At 39.5% G+C, this 18005-nt stretch overlaps 1 protein-coding gene across 1 annotated transcript in view; it reads right to left on the bottom strand.

The window, feature by feature from the left end:
* Nucleotides 1-4564: 4564 nt before the first annotated feature.
* The window catches only part of LOC128134084 (uncharacterized), a 62676-nt gene continuing 49235 nt past the window's right edge, over nt 4565-18005 (bottom strand). Inside the window, exon 2 of the mRNA XM_052771496.1 lies at nt 4565-4952. Coding sequence (XP_052627456.1) covers nt 4565-4952 — 388 coding nt within the window. The remainder of the gene's footprint in view (nt 4953-18005) is intronic.

The raw sequence follows: 18005 nt of genomic DNA, 5'->3' as shown, positions 1-18005 counted from the left end.
GTTAGGACCGAAGGGTAGGTCAGTACCCCAGATATGCCTGACCGTATGATTATATTTTGTTATTGTATGATAGAGGTAGGGGTGAAATAGTCTCAATTGCCGGTTGAGATAGACCGGAGGGTAGTCCGCACCCCACAATGGCCTGACATGAGTAGGTCAGCACCCCAGAATGGCTTGACATTGGTAGGTTAGCATCCCAGAATGGCTTGACATGGGTTGCTTGGGCACCTCAAAATGGCCCAACAGTATGTATGCTATGTGATTGTATGGTATGTGGTATAATGGGGGAAATCACTAAGCTTTGTGCTTACAGTTTCAGTTTTGGTTTCAGGTACCTCTTCATCCAAGGGAAAGGAGCCGGCAGCGTAGAAGCGCATCACACACACCCACATTTGATTTCGCATTGAGTTTTCTAGGATTGTACTATGATTTATACTACCGTTCGATGTTGTGATTTTTAGACTTATTCATGATGGTTTATGGGTTGATATGATATTAACAATGTTTTCAGTAAATGAATATATAATTTACTTAATTACAAACGAAATTTTTTTTGGACTCGAAAATTGGGATGTTACATGGGAATTGGATGTTCAAAAGTTAGCAAGCTTAATAAACTCTATTACTGAAGACTTATAAAACTATTATACAATGAATTGTTTTTTTATTTTTAGCATAGGCATTAGTAAGTTAGCAAGCTTACAAAACATAACCTGTATAGTATTTCGGATTTTAGTTGTGTTCTATATTTTGAGAGAAATTCTATAAGATTCTATTGGGAACATGCATTTTTTATTTATTACCATTTCTTTTTGGGTGATATTTTGATGTTCCAAATACAAATATGTAACCATGTATTTTGCTATATTAGTATTTACATTGATGTAATCTAATAGATGATATTATCATAAAATTATTTGGAGGATTGTGTAAATAGGTTTTTCATTTCATAGATGTATCATTTTCTCTTTACCCCAAGGATGAAGTTAGGATGATCCATAACTAATAAAGCGGTACAATTTACTTCCTCTGCATTCGAAGTCATTTGTTTTAAGGAAAATGAGTATTAAGTATTGACTAATAACGCATTGAAATTTACTTCCTCTGCGTTCATATTTCACATAAACATTCCCCGCTATTTAAAAACAAGAATCAAATAGCCCACTTTACATATTTTTTTGTACCGAAAGCTCGCGGTTTCGGTTATTTTCATTCCAAAACCAACTTTTGTTTATTTCCAGTTCCGATTGATAATAGATTTTTCGGTCTTAACCTGCTTCTAAACTCGATATAACCTGTTTTGTAATGAAAACCGAATTGAAAATCTTCATTTTTGGTTCTTGGTTATTATGGTTCTGGTTCAGTCCGGTTCCGAAAATAAACACATCCGAGATTCTGAAGACTTTTCTTGGTCCAATACATAGAACCATAATAGGTACCAACGATTTTGGAAGTAATTTTGAAATTATTAAACATGTAACCTGTTTCGGGACTGGTTCTAACATTTTAGTTACGGTTGGCTCCAATTCATTAAGCTTATATGTGCAAAAAAGTCAAAATCAATATAAATAAAATTGTAAATGGTAACATATTTTAATCATATAGTTGCTTTTTTTGCTACGCACTTGAAGTTCGCAAGTTCTTACGTTTTTTTAGTTCTCACAAAACATATATATATATATATATATATATATATATATATATATATATATATATATATATATATATATATATATATATATATATATATATATTAGGAAAAAGAAAAACCTTGGTAAAATGGTAATAAGTTTTATTATCTTCTTGTTTTTTACGAATAAAAAAAATTGAATCTTACGTCTTGATAATTTCTTTTTTAGTAAATTAAGATTTTTAGTGATATTTTTTATGAGTAACAACTAAATAATCAAAAAAATAAGTTATTCGTGGTTTTATTTCAAATTTTTTTTGATGTATTATCTTATTTTTGTATCGTGTATTGATCTTTTTTGTTGGTTTTTTTAAAAATATGTAGATAAAAAAAAGCTTGAGATATATATATATATATATATATATATATATATATATATATATATATATATATATATATATATATGTTTGTTTATTAAAAATGTTTTGGTTGGAGATTCAAGCTCAAATGTTGATTTACTCCTTAAAACAATAAGAATATACAACTTTATGTTGTTTCTTTTGGATAAACATAAAATAAGATTTATTTTCAATTAATTAGTTTTTTCATTGTTATCATTTAACCTATATAATTTATTTTATAGGGTTACTCTTTTGTTTTTTTCTGAAATTATATATTTCGGTCTTATATTTTAAAGGGCACTGTTGAGTAAGACAAAAGATTACAACTCATTTAAACACTACTTTTGCTCTTTTTTTTTTTTTTTTCTTTATTACTATTATTTTTATTATTTCGGGTACATTGGATTATGTTTTGTCTATATTAAAAATAAATTTTCGGTGCTTCTTAATTTGTAATAAATATATATGAACCATAATGCAGAAATGCAGCTTAATTACCTGCCTTTTCTGAATCGAATAATAACTTTTGCCAAAATAATAATAATAATAATAACAATAATAATAATAATAAGCGTCGATCGTTTTATATTTGTATTTGTATAAAAAATATATTGCACTATCAGAACATCTCATCGATTATGCTAAAACGGACCAGTATAGAAGCTACTATACTAATGGATTGGTTTTGTCGGAGTATACTGTAAACTCGAAATGCTATTTATTTATTTAAGAGTTCATTAATGTAAGTTAACTATGTAAAGGTAGAAGAGCAATGAATGATGGTTGTTGTTTAAAATAATGGTTTACAGGTAACAATCGAAAGATGTGCAACACAAGAGATTACAAATTTCAAGCGTTATACTGGAAAGTGGTTACCATCAACCCATCCAAAAAAATGTTGTTACGGGGTTTTTATCGTCAACCTATTAAATATTGGAAATGGTTATTAGTATACAATATTTTATTATTATTATTATTATTATTATTATTATTATTATAGAAATTGTCTCTTATGAATAGTGAACTTCCATAGTTTTTGTTTATTTTAGTCCCTTGACTTTATATTGTTTTTTTGGCAAAACTGGTCTCTATATTTTGGCAACTTAGGTCCTCATTTTTTAGCCATTTTGACACTTTTGGTCCTTGTAATCGATATTTTTACATTTTTTAGGAAACTTTTAATATTTAAAGTTTAGCCACAAAACTTTAACGGTTTGACAACTTTGATCCCTTTTCTATTTATGAACCTTTTAATATTTAAAGTTTGACTACAAAACTTTAACGGTTTGACAACTTTGGTCATCATTTTTTAGCCATTTTGACAATTTTGGTCCTTATAATCGATATTTTTACATTTTTAGGAACCTTTTAATATTTAAAGTTTGACCACAAAACTTTAACGGTTCGACAACTTTGATCCCTTTTCTAAAAACTTGCTAATCCTACCACTTTAATTCTTTAGCCATTTTCACACTTCTGGTCCTTGCAGTCAAAACTTTTACATATTTTCATAAAAACATGAACAAAACGGTCTGGGGCAATGTCCGGACTTGTCATCCTTGCACTTTCTACGTCTGTCATATTTATCGATTCGGAAACAACATTGAAAGCTTATGGCCCCCGCGTAGCGGGGGTAACCTTTCTAGTTATTATTATTATTATTATTATTATTATTATTATTATTATTATCATTATTATTATTTGTAACATTATATTAAATAAAAAACATAATTTCGAACATAAATAAATTTTTAAAAAACAAAAAATAAATAACATTAATCAAAAATATTGAAATTTAAAACCTAAATTATTAAAATAAACATAAAACATAACAAATAAAACATTACATTTTTAAAAAACATAAAAACCATAGACAAATACGCCTCGTCGTCACCGTCCTCATCCGCCTCGCCGTCACCCTCCACCTTGTCATTATCGCTCTTATCATCTTCATCCTCATCGTCATTTCGCCTTGGAATTGTCTTTCCTATATGTGCTCGGTCAAATCATGACGTAGATTGTGATGTGTTTCACGGTTTTGTATTTCCAAAACCCTAGAGAAGTATGTCGGGCTGCCAACATGTAAAACTGCAGATGGATTAAGTATATCGTTCTCCGTATATGAACAAATAGCCTTGTCCCCTTCTTCTATTATCATGTGATGTAAAATAACAAAAGTAGTCAACACCGTCGTTAGTTTTGCCCTATCCCATGTTCGTGTCAGATGTTTGATTATGTGCCACTTTTGTTTTAGGACTCCAAACGCTCGTTCCACATCCTTCCATGTAGATTCTTATGCTACCTCGAACAATTTTCGTTTTTCATCGGCTAGAAATGAATATGACTTGACAATTGTAGCATACTCTGGATGTATCCCATCATCTAGATAATACTCATACTTATATTCATTTCCATTCACAACATATGACATCTCTGGTGTTTTACCCTGCAAAATATTGTTAAATAACGAAGATGCTTGAAGCACATTCAGGTCATTGTTCCACCCCGCCATACCAAAGAATGCATGCCAAAATCATAGGTCATGTGAAACAACTGCCTCTAATATAATAGTCGGGACCCCATGATCACCTCGCGTGAATTGACCACGCCATGCATTGGGACAATTTGCCCACTCCCAATGTGTATAATCAATACTACCAAGCATCCCTGCAAAACCATGTTTAGCTTGATGCGCGACATACAACTGTTCGACATCACTTTTAGTCGGATGCTGCAAGTATATGTCACGATAAAGCTCTATAACATACTCATAGAAAATATATGTACAGTCTCGACCCGTCCTCTCAAACATTTTCAAATACTCATCAGAGGCGTCTATGGCTATGCCATATCCCAATTGTCTAAGAGCGGCCGTATATTTTTGTATTGTAGTAAAACCACCTTTACCTCTAGCATCCCATCTTAATTGGAAAACAGAAATAATTATTTTTTGTTAAATGCGCAATTATTTGTTGGTGCTAGTGCGTGGGGATTTTCCTTATCAATTGTCCGATATTTTATCTGAGATATTTGCAGTTTAAGGTGAATCTTCCTCACTGTACTTAAGGATAGAAGGCGCCAAGGCCGACCCATTGGATTAATATCCTGCTATACATACATATGTTGAGTATGAAATAGATCTAAATGATTATATGCTAGTTGTCGATATGCTTATTCTGGTAGATATGTAGGACTACCTGTGATTCTGTCTGCATGACATACTGTATATGCATCTAATCTATTATATGAAACATATTATGGTGGGTTGAGGTTGTAATGCTTTGTGTTGTAGCCAGAAAAACCCTAGAGCATTCCAGATACGATTTAAGGACCAGTTGGCATGCCAAACTCATACTGTGGCCTCGAAAGCATTCCAAATACAAGCTGAGGTCCGGTTGGCATGCCATTCTTGTACTGAGGGATTGAGGCATATTGTGTTGGGTTGAGGTTGTACTTCTTTGTGTTGTACCCAATAAACCCTCGAGCATTCTAGTTATGAGCTCAGGGTCGGGTGGGGCATGTCAGACTCATACTGAGGGCTCAAGTGTATTCCAAATACAAGCTGAGAACCGGGTGGTATGCCATACTCGTACTGAGGGCTTGAGGGTATTTCAGTCTGATGAGTGATTGGTTCAGGAGCAAGCCAGACATAAGTTATGGGCCCCGTGGGCAAGCCAGACTTATGTTGTGGGGTGAGAAGCAAGCCAGATATGAGTTGTGGGCCGGTAGGCAAGCCAGACTGATACTGTAGGCTCAGGGGTATCAATCCTTTAGCTGTAGACGTAGTACATGTTGTTATTTGTATATGTCATCTATTTGTGTGTTGGTACTGTTGGGCTGTGAATAGTTTTATTTATGTTGCGTCTTTTGGGCTCGTAGATTAGCCTTGTATTCTCTGGTTTGGGCCTGTCCAACCGAGAGCCTTTTATGTATAGTATTTAAGTTAATGCTTGCATGCATATTAGGTTAAGATTCTAGAGATTATCGATATAGCGATTTATCAAGAGAACAATATTTTCCAGTAATCCTTCTTGTAATCTTCCAATCCTTTACAGTTGATGTTCTTAATCGAGCTCTTCTAAGGATTTTATTTAATCATTCGACACGTTTGATTCAAGCTGTTTGTTCTTATTATTGCGTTTTGCCTTGTTATTAATATTGTGTTCTTGCTGTTTCATATTCATATACTTGTTCAAGATCTAATCGATCTTCATAGATTAAAAGTTAGTTTTAATCCTAACAATTGGTATCAGAGCAGGAGGCTGTGTAATCGATACACATCTTTTCTGTGAAAAAGATTTCCATTAGGGTTTTCCGCAATCATCGATATTTATTGAGCCGTCATCTTAATTGACGTATCTTAGTATTTATTGTTTTGCCCTAATCTGCTTTATTACAAGTCTGATCTTTGAACATGTTATTACGATCATTATGGACGCAACACAATCAAACCCTATTAATATTTCCAACAGCATCGGTTCGACGACAAAGATTCCAATCTTGTACACCCATGACTATGAAGTATGGGCACATCATTTTGAAGACTATGTGATTGGATCGGAAGACAATGGTTTTCTCATATGGGAAGCTATCATCAACGGACCGTTTTCTCATTCCGCGACATCCAGAGTTATTAAGACGCAAAAAGAGTACAACGATCTGCTCAAGGACGTGACGAATATTGCGCAAGATGAAAAAGACAAATTCCAGTGCAATATTAAGGCATTAAGGTTGATCAGATTTGCCCTTCAGTCCGACACATTCAGACTGGTCAGCTCATGTACTACGGCGAAGGAAGTGTGGGATAGGCTTCGCGAACTGTATTCCACAGACGAAGATCTTGAACATTCCATCCAAACCTTGCTTCTATCTGAATTTGGTGAATTCAGGCAAGGGGCCGAAGAAACTGTGACCCAGACGTTTGATCGCTTCAATCATCTTCTCAGCAAGATGATCAAACACGACATTGAAAGGAAGCTCATCGAACAAAAGGTTACTTTCTTGAACGGACTGCGATCTGAATGGAGAGCAGTTGTTTCCACAGTCAAAGCCCATGAACAGTTTAAATCATATTCTTTGGCGAAACTGGTGAGTATTCTAAAGTCCCAAGAGAAGATTGTGGTTCAAGAGAAGAATGTTGTCTCCAGTCTTGGTTCGTTAGCCCTCTTATCTAAAAGTAAAGCTGTGGTGGAGGATGAAGAGCTCAACTTGGAAGAATATGACCTCACAACTGAGGATTATGCCATGATGGTATCCAATCCTAAGAGGTTCATAAAGAAGAGATTCCCCAACAACAAAAACAGAAACTGGCAGGGGAGTTACAGCTCAGAAAAAGCAAACAATGAACCGAAAGCTGAGGAGCCCAAAAAGGAACCGAAAGCAGATGACGATTCCGGAGTAAGCTGTTTCTATTGTGGTGGCAAGAACCACTACGCTAAGGACTGTGTTCTTAAGAAGATGGCTGAAAAGGACAATGGAAATGATGAGGAAGCTGTGCTGCAGAGGAGATTGGATGAGTTGAGAAAGAAGAAGTCTACCGCTAACCCTTCTATTAATGCTCTTATTGTGCAGGGTTCGGTCAATGACGATGAGTTCGGTAGCACCGAAGTTTGGTCTACTGACTCAGAAGACGAAGAAGTGAGGAAGCCTACTCATGGAAAGGCATATGTGGCTAAGGAGGAAAGCAGTGGTGGAAAATGCTTCATGGTGACTGAAGTGTCTCAAATGAGGGGATACAACACCGATGGAGGAAGCAATGGACCGAAGGTACAGGAGGATATGTGCTTTACGGCCAAACCACTCAGCCAACAGTTCAATGAGCTCGATGAACTGATAAAGAAGGTACAATCTGTTTTTATTTCATCTAAAGTACCATCATCCTCATATGAGAAAGAACTAAAAAATGTTAATACAAGAATTTCTCATTTAGATAGTAGCTTAACTCAAACTCGAGTCACCAATTCTAACCTGACTGATCAATTAAGCAGGGTGGCGTCGAAGAGTGAGGAGCGGCGAATGTGGATTGAGTTAAAAGAGTCGGAATTAATTAAAGTTAAAGACGAAAACATTTATTTGCAGAGAGACAATTTGAAATTGTTAAAACAACGAAATGTTTTTTGTTTAATAGTTAAACGTTTATATTCCAATATTACTCAACTTCACTTGGATTGTGAGATAGGCCAAAAGATCCATCGCATGATTTTGCCCTTCCTAGAATTTAAGGAGGATGAAATCGATGCCGAAGCTTACAATTGTGAGAGTGTGATATCGTCTGATGATGTCAACCCAACTTATAAAATTGGACTGGACAAAATTGAGTCCTTCATTAAGTCCAAAGACCACAAGGACAGGCTCAAAAATCTTTTGGATGAAAACGACAGACTTAAACTGAGAACCGAAACCATACAAAAGTTTGACTCTCTTAACGCCAAAGTAAGTTCAGAAAATAAAATCGATGTTGAAAATGCATCTGAGCTTAACGAGGACGAAAACATGAGTGAAATTTCTGTAGAGGATACGGTTGACTGCTCAGAATTTGTTAAAAGCGAAACTGAAAACCACAAAAATCTTATTTCTGAAAATTCTGTGGAATTCGCTAGATTGTCCCAACAAAAGTCCCCGAAATTAATAGAAAAAGCTGTCGTATATCAAAAGGTTAGGACAACTCCAAATCAGGTATACAAGGTCACTGGAGTAACCGAACATCAAACAGCTGAACTCACAGCTATTGTTAACGAAGACAATGCTGATGGCTGTGATGAGTATTTCTGGGAAGCTCCTATTGATAATGGAAACGAAACCATCGGCCTGTCTGAAAGAACCTCCTGGATGAAGAAAGGGAGATACATACCTGAACCCTTGAACAAGCCTGATAATTTCAGTGAACCAAGCACAAGTGGTACAAAAGATACTCCTCAAGAGGTTGATCGTTCAGCAAAAGAAGACATTCCTTCAACGCCAACAGCTCGAAGTGAAATTTCATCAGATACTCCTTCCACTTCCTCAGGGGAAACTGAACCTTCTTCAGATATTCCCTCTGCTCCCTCGGCTCAAAGAAAAACTCCTCAAGTTCAAAAGGAACCAGCCAAGGTGACATCAAAAGCGAAAGCGAACGTTCATCATCAACCTAAACAGATGAGGGATAAAAAGATAGAGAGGAACCTAAGATACAGGAAAAACCTTTCTGAAAGGAAACAATTCTGGCACTCCCAGAATGCATACTATTCACACAAGGACAAGAATCTGAAGTATGAAAATAATCCCGTAAGAAAGCCTGATAATTCCAACAACCGAAAGCCAAGGTTCGGTTCGCAAGAAAACAACAACCGAAAGCCAAGGTTCGGTTCGCATGAAAATACCAACCGAAAGCAAAGGTTCGGTTCTGAAAAGGATTTCAACCGAAACCAAAGGTTCGGTTCCAAGAACAACTCCAACCGAACTCAGAGGTTCGGATCTGAAGTCAGACGAGAACAAGACTCAAAGGTTAATCCCACCAACGATCAAAAGCAAAAGGGTCACCTAGAGTGCTCAGCAAGGAAGACATCTCCATCCAAATCCAAATCCTCTCTTCCTAATTCTTCTCGTTCATCTCCATCTTGCTCTAACGCTAATTCCGTTGGTTGTCAAAAACCTCGTCCATCTGCTGAACAGAAGGGAAAGCAGAAGGTCGATGAATCCAAACCTGAGTCCAAAGCGAACAAACCCAATCCTAACAAAATAAAAGTCTTCACCATTAAAAAGAAAGATGAAACAACTCTAATAAAACGAACATATCTTGTTGACATCTCTCTTACTATTCCTGTTCCCATGAAAAACTCACATGGACCCAAGAAACTTTGGGTTCCTAAATCTGCTTAATTTTTGCAGGTTATAAGTGACGAGCAGTTTGACGAAGAATGGTACATTGACAGTGGCTGCTCGCGTCACATGACTGGGAGGAAATAGGAGCTTAGGGAATACAGATCTCTTGCAAATGGTGGCAATGTTAAGTTTGGAAATAACTCTTTCGGCACCATAAAGGGATATGGGATGATAACGAATGGTGATTTTACCATAAGGAAGGTGGCCTATGTGGAAGGACTTCAACACAACCTCATCAGTGTATCTCAGCTTGTTGGAGGTACAGGTCTCAAAGTTTCATTCGATGATGAAGGTTCTGAAATCATAGAGAAAAAGACAAAGAAAGTGATTCTAAAGTCAGAGCGAAAGGGTGAAATGTTTCCTCTGAACATGAAACCCATCAAAGGAAACCCAGCCATATGTCTGCTATCAAAAGCTCAATCCGACGAAAGCTGGTTGTGGCACCGAAGACTCTCTCATCTCAATTTCAAAGATATCAACCGACTTGTCACTGGAGGTCATGTTAGGGGTCTTCCATTGCTCAAGTTTGACAGAGAGCATTTGTGCGCTGCATGCGAAATGGGGAAGCAGAGTCGTCAAAGTCACCCATCTGTAATCTACACAAAAGTTGTTGAACCACTCGAATTGCTTTATATCGATTTGTGTGGTCCTTCATCTATTGAAAGCATCGGTGGTAGCAAGTACATTCTTGTTATCGTTGATGACTTCTCTTGATTTACATGGGTGTTCTTTCTAAAGCTCAAATCTGAAGCGACTCAAAAGCTGAAAGTGTTTATCAAGCAAATTGAAGTCCAGCTCAAGAAGGTTGTTCGCAACATAAAGAGCGACAATGGTCTCGAATTCAAGAACAAAGAGTTTGAAGAGTTTCTTGCAGAAAAGGGAATCAGTCATAATTTCTCAGCTCCCTACACACCATAACAGAACGGAATAGTCGAAAGACGAAACCGATCGTTGTGTGAAGCTGCCCGAACTATGTTAAGTTTCGCTTCCTTACCTCTTTATTTTTGGGCTGACGCTATTTCTGCTGCTTGTTATACACAAAACAGGTCCTATCTCAACAAGCGATCCACGCTCACACCATATGAGTTAATAAATAACAGAAAACCCAACGTCAAATTTTTCCACGTGTTTGGCTCAAGGTGTTTCATCTTTAACTCTAAAGAACACCGCAACAAGTTTGATGTCAAGGCTGACGAAGGAATCTTTCTGGGTTACTCACTCACTTCAAAGGCGTACAGGGTCCTAAACAAACGATCAAGAAGGATTGAAGAGACATACTATGTGACCTTCGATGATAGCTATGTCAAGAAGCTACAGGCCATAGATGACACTGCCAGGGAAATCTTTCCTCAAACTGGTCAAGTCACAGTCTCAATCGCCAATATGTACGAGAACTTTCTGGATCTCTTTGACGAGCCGGAAAAAGCTTCTCTCTCAGAAGCAGGTGCAGCCGACAACAAAATAGATCATATGAAGCAGATGGTCGAAGATGCTGCAAGAAGAATGCATGAAGGAGAATCGCCCACTGATGAATCTCCAACCAACAATGCATCAGTCGAGGGGGAGCCAAGTACTTAAGTCGAGGGGGAGCCAAGCTCACAAGTCCAGGGGGAGCCAAGCTCTACTACTTCAACCGAAGGTCCTTCAACAACCGAAGGTACCTCTCCTACCGAAGATCCCTCTCCAAGCGAAGGTGCTTCAACGCCTGAAAATCCAGCACCACAAGAAACCCCTGAACCTCATGTCTCTCAAGACTCATCAATTGAGGGGGAGCATGATGATATGACGCTTGATTTCGATAGCCAATCTGAGCCAGAAGAGATGATCAACGCCGAACTAGATCCAACCTTCGATCCAAATTACCCTCCTCTTACCAAATGGACCAGAGATCATCCCATCTCTCAAATAGTTGGTGATGTATCTGAAAAGGTTCTGACCCGATCTCAACTGAAGGCAAAACAGACATCCTTATTTTCAAAGGTTGAGTTTTGTATGTTTAACTCATTCGTATCAAAAGTTGAACCGACGACAGTAAATACTGCCCTCGATCACTCTGATTGGGTTCAAGCAATGCAAGACGAACTGAACGAGTTTGAAAGGAACAAAGTCTGGCGTCTCATTCCAACGCCTCCAGATGCTTCAGTTGTTGGTCTTAAATGGGTTTTCAGAAATAAAATGGACAAGGAAGGTAATGTCATAAGGAACAAGGCTCGTCTGGTGGTCAAGGGATACTGTCAGGAGGAAGGAATAGATTACGAAGAGACGTTCGCTCCAGTAGCTAGGCTAGAATCTGTTAGAATATTTCTGGCTTATGCTGCTCACAAAAACTTTGAGGTTTTCCAAATGGACGTCAAATGTGCGTTTCTCAATGGAGAACTTGAAGAAACTGTGTATGTGGAGCAACCTCCTGGGTTCGTGAATGAAAAGCATCCAAATCATTGCTACATTCTGGATAAAGCTGTGTACGGCCTCAAACAAGCTCCGAGAGCCTGGTATGAAACGCTTACAAAATTTTTAAAGATGTCCAAATTCAAACAAGGTTCGGTTGACCCAACCTTCTTTCGCAAAAAGGAAGGTAACCACCTTATGATAGTTCAAATTTATGTCGATGACATCATCTTTGGCTCCACGAATCCCAGCTTAACAGCTGAATTCAGAAAGTTGATGGAGACTAAGTTTGAAATGAGCTCAATGGGTCCTATTAACTTTTTCCTTGGTTTAAACATAAGACAGGGACCCGAAGGCATCTTTATCAATCAGGAAGCTTACACAAAGACTCTCCTAACGAAGTTTGGAATGATGGGAGACTCAAAAGTCAAAGTCCCAATGGCATTCGGCACCAAGCTGACCCCTTCACTAGATAAACCGGCTGTTGACATCACGCTCTATCGTCAAATGATAGGCTCATTGATGTATCTAACTGCTAGCAGGCCTGATATCATGTTTTCTGTGTGTTATTGTGCTCGATTTCAGGCTAACCCACGCGAACCTCACATGCTGGCATTAAAGAACATCCTACGCTATCTCAAGCGAACCGCCTCCTTGGGTCTATGGTATCCATCCAATTCAGGCTTCTTCGTTCAAGCCTATTCTGATGCTGACCTTGGAGGATGTGGACTCGACCGCAAAAGCACAACTGGTGGCTGTCAATTTCTTGATGGGAAGTTGGTCAGCTGGCAATCCAAGAAACAAACATGTGTGTCGCTGTCTACTGCTGAAGCGGAATACATTGCCGCTGCATCCTGCACATCACAAGTGATTTGGATCCAGAGTCAACTTCGAGACTATGGACTCAATATGAAGAAGATCCCACTATATTGTGACTCTGAAAGTGCAATTAGGATCTGTCATAACCCAGTGCAACACTCTAAAACCAAACATATAACACTGAGGTATCACTTCATCAAAGATCATGTGGAAGATGGAAATGTCGAAGTTCACTTCGTAAGAACCACTGATCAACTGGCTGATGTCTTTACCAAAGCTCTTCCTGAAGCATCATTCAATAAAATTTTGCAAGGGCTAGGTATAATGGAATCAGAGTCAGTACCTCACACTACCTCTCAAACTCAACCGTAAGAAGCGAAACCAACCGAACGTTCGGGTTCGGTTCAATCATCTGACTCGCTCATCACCTCAAAGGTAGTCTTTCCTTGTTGTATATTTCTTGTACCATTTTGGTTTTCTCTATGTTAAAAGTATCTATTTCTTTTGTATCTAAATTTCTTAGTTTCTCAAAATTTTCCAAAACCGGAACCAACCAAAAGTTCGGGTTCGGTTTTTCAAAATTTTGTGGAACCGAAACCAACCGAAGGTTCGGGTTCGGTTTTTCAAAATTTTGTAGAACCGAAACCAACCGAAGGTTCGGGTTCGGTTTTTCAAAATTTTCCTGAACCGAAACCAACCGAACGCTCGGGTTCGGTTTCTTCAATCTTATTCCAAGTTTTTTTTATTATTTTTTTTACTCTTTTATAATTTTTTTTAGGTCTTATTTTTACTTTTTTTTATATTATTTATTTTTATTATTTTTTTTATATATAAATTTCAAAAACTCCAAAAATATTTTCTTTCATTTTTCTTTTTGTGTTCGTTTGTTTATGAGGATATATTTGATAAATTACTTAAGTGTCCCTAGAAGCATGCTGATGTATGTGTCCCAAGCCTCATAAGATTTTGAATAATTGCCTTCACGACCTGGTATACACAAACCTTGTCTTCCCAATAAGGCTAACTTATTTATTCTAATCGTGAGCTAGCTCACACTCTTCTCACATGAGTTAAGAGTCTCCTGCTTGGTCCTTTCTTTCGCAGCAGAGGTACTATGTTTTCTTTCACCATCCTCACTACACTTCTCCATTACATTCGTTTCATCCCTGTAACCCCTGAGACTCTCAGAATATACCACTGAGGTTTACGGTTACACATCATCTGTGTTTATGATCTTAGTTTCGTGCCACTACGAGCTAAGTGAAACCCAAAATTCAACACCAACGAATTGACGGTGACCAATTAACTTGATCAAGTTTTCACCAATGAATTGACGAATGTACCTTCATGAAATCTCAAATTTTCTTTTGCGTGATCCCAATGAAATTGTTACACACCATAACATTTCTTCCCATGGGATCCAGTTCTAATTTTTTTTTTCTGAGATTTTATATTTATCCAAGCCACTTAAAATCAACTCTAACCTACTTGTTCAACAGACTACACCGGTCTCACAAGTACTTTGTTCACATTCGTTCTTATATCAAGAATTGAATTGTTGAATCAAAGCGAAACCACCCTTAATTAGCCTTATTAAAAGAAGCCTTTCAACATTTATTAATAAATGTTTGATCGTAATTCAACGGGATTCCACACTAACACTTTGAGGTCTCTCTTGATCTTGAAGGAAGAGATTCGTGCCCGGGATCATCAGTTTCGTGTCATAATTGACATCACAGATTATCCCAAAAAGAGTTGCTTTATTTCTTTCTCTTTTACACTCTTTGCACGAAAATCCTAGATTTTCAAAATTCCGTTACTAATTATTATACAGGCTGGTTTATTACTGAGGGATTACTAATGAGGTTGTGGCCAAAAATTAGCCACGTGGGTCCTAAATTGAATACAGCTGAATAAAAAGGGGAAAAGACAAAAAAAAAAAAAAAATTGCTGACGCGGCGGAAGTTCAAAGGATAGAAATTCAAACAACGGTACAAAAGGAGGGCGCGTGAATTTGAAGCGGCCGCGCTTTTTCTGACACTTTTGGACGCGTGTGCAGTATTGAAGCGTCATCCATCTGGCATTAATGGCGCGTGTGGAAATGGAAACGGTTCCTCTCTCTGAATCGGCGCTTATTGGGCGGCGTGATCCTAGGAATCTGACACTCTCTCTCCTACGTGATCATCGCATGTCCCAACTGTCACCAATCAGTCTCTCAAAAACCCTTCCGTATTTCCACAAGAGATTTGAATCGATCTTTCTCTCTCCTATCACCTACTATAAAAACCCATCAACACCACCTTTTACCTCTTTACTGCCCCATAATTTCCAAAGCAAAAATACTTCCAAACTCTCTCCCGGTTATCTTCTTCTCCAACCTGCAACAATGGCTGAATCCTCTTCCGTCCATGCTACTTCTCAGATTCTTCCAATCCGTCCTCAGCAATGCCTCGTGATTGATCTGAACCCACTGGCCTATGATCCCTACATGTCGCCGGTCATCGAATGTCTCAAATACTCCCAGCTTGCTCCGGCACTGTCACGGATTGAAACGGTGCCAATGGTGGCCCTATCTCAGGTCTACGCAACGGCTTATTACGACAAGGCCGTCGACAGGGTCTTTTTCGAAGTGGCGGAACACAAGACGTCGATTTCTCGTCCCCGCTTCTGCACAATGCTTGGGTTTGCTGCTGACCCATCGCGTGTTCACCCGGAGACAATTCCGGTTGGTATGCTCTACAACATGTTCTACAACATGGGCTACACGGAAGTTCTTACCTCCATCGCCAGATTTAAGAAGTCATGCCTACCGCCCCAGTGGAATGGGTTATTTACAGTTCTCTTCAAGGGACTGTCAGAACGGAGCTCAGGATCGGACGGGGCCAGTCGTCTTTTCCTGTCGATTATGTATGCGGTGTACAACGGGATCAATCTGGACTATGGATTTGTCCTTTGGCAACAACTGATTCAGAGCCTCTCTTCCGCTTCCCGACACTCCGAGGTATCACTAGCCCGGTTCTGGATCTTGATCACAAGATGGGCTATGGACAGGTTTGATGTCCCAACTGCTGACGGTGCACCGATGTCTTCTATTGGTACGTTCCATACCAAGAAGATCATCGTCTCGGATGCATCAAAATTCTCATTCATTGGCTCCATCCCGGAGACTATGTATGGAAGTGTGCCTTCAGACAGCAGTATGATCAAGGCGATCAAGGAGTTAGGGCCATCTGGTCCGAGGGAACTGACACCGGACATGTTGCGATCGATTCATGATGCCGACAAACCGGTGGCCAGGGGTAAGAAGGCAGACAAGGGGAAGAAACCATCCAAAGCCCCAAAACCTACTCCCAAGAAGCGCAAACAACCGAAGGCTGCTTCTTCCCCACAACCGAAAAGGAGGAAGACCCAACCAAAGCGAAAGCTCGTCCTTCCCTCCTCCTCCAGTGAATCCGAAGGTGGGAGTTCGGACTCTGAGGGATCCCAAGGAGACGAATCTCCTCAGCGAGGTAACACACCCCCTCGCTCACCAACCCCGGAGATGGAACTTTACCAATCCCCAGTTCCTTTCCCTCCACCCACAATCCCTATTTCCATTCCCACCATAAACCCCACAATTCCCCCAACCTCTATCCCTATACCTCCACCCATATTCACCACATCAACCGAAACACCACCTGTAACCGAAACCCCTCCCGTAACCGAACCTCCACAAACCGAAACCCATACACAACCACCACCCGAAACTAACCCCCCACCCACTCAACCTGAACCAACCAAACCCATAACAACCCCAACTTCACCACCACCTCAATCTCCAGAAGACGCCTCCGATGGCGATGATCAATACCTTGGTGGTGATCACCTGAACTTCGATTCGGTCTACTATAGTCCGTTTCAAGTTCAAAGTGATGAGGAGGATGATGCTCCAGTGACAAAGAAGCATCTCCGCGAGCTGAACGAGAAGGTTGATCAACTTCTCGCCTCCTCTTCCAACCAGCAGTCCTCTTTGTCTGAAGCTGCCCTTCAGAGGATAGTTGATGCCTTCTCCAGGGCTCAACATGACTCCATGGCCTCAGCAACTGCTGCGATAGACGCCTCCACCCGAGCCTGTGAGGCAGCGACCGAAAAAGTCGAAAAACTATTCTCCGACGCTTCTGACCTGCTAAAGGCTCTGCAGGAAAGCGCCAATGCCACAAAGACAACTCTGGAACCGATTGTTCAGCAATTGGCCAAGTTCGTCTCGACGGAGTTGACTTCGTTCGCTACCCTCCGACAAAACCTCAACGACGACAACTCGGCACTCCGTGCCTCCATCGATGCCCGTCTGGCAAAACTACAAGAGGATCTTGCGGCGGAGAACTCTCTGATGGACGTCCTGGCGAGTAAAACAACTGCCCTAAGGGTCAAGAGCACACAGCTTTCCAACTCTCAAGAACAATTGGAAGCTCTTCGATCCGAGAGGGAAGTCATAAAGACGTGTGTTTCGGATGTCCACGCCGCTCTCTCCAACATCCTGGAAGCACACGACCCCATCCTTAATCATTCGGTGAGGCGCACCCTCGCTGAAAAGATCTCCCCGGCCATGGACCTTCTAAGCAAGATTGAAGGCCTGCCGAGTTTCGTGTGCATTCCGAAACAAGGGGGAGAAGAGAAGAAAGGATCGAAACCACCTCCGTCCTCCAAAGCTACTCACACCACCGAACCAACCCCAACTGGTCATGCCTCGGGTTCGGGTGTGAAGAACAAGGGTAAACACATAGCAGAGGATGAAGATGAAGATGAAGATGAAGACAAGGAGACTATTGCGGACATGTTAAAGAGAAAGAACAGTCGCAATACTGATGACGATGTCAGTCGTGTGGCACGTGAAGCTGAAGAAGCCGAACGTAAACAAAAAGAAGCCA

This window comes from Lactuca sativa, chromosome 5 (assembly GCF_002870075.4).
Source record: "Lactuca sativa cultivar Salinas chromosome 5, Lsat_Salinas_v11, whole genome shotgun sequence".
Lineage (NCBI taxonomy): Eukaryota > Viridiplantae > Streptophyta > Magnoliopsida > Asterales > Asteraceae > Lactuca > Lactuca sativa.
The sequence above is the reverse complement of the archived record's forward strand: the minus strand, read 5'-3'. Positions and strand labels throughout refer to the sequence as shown.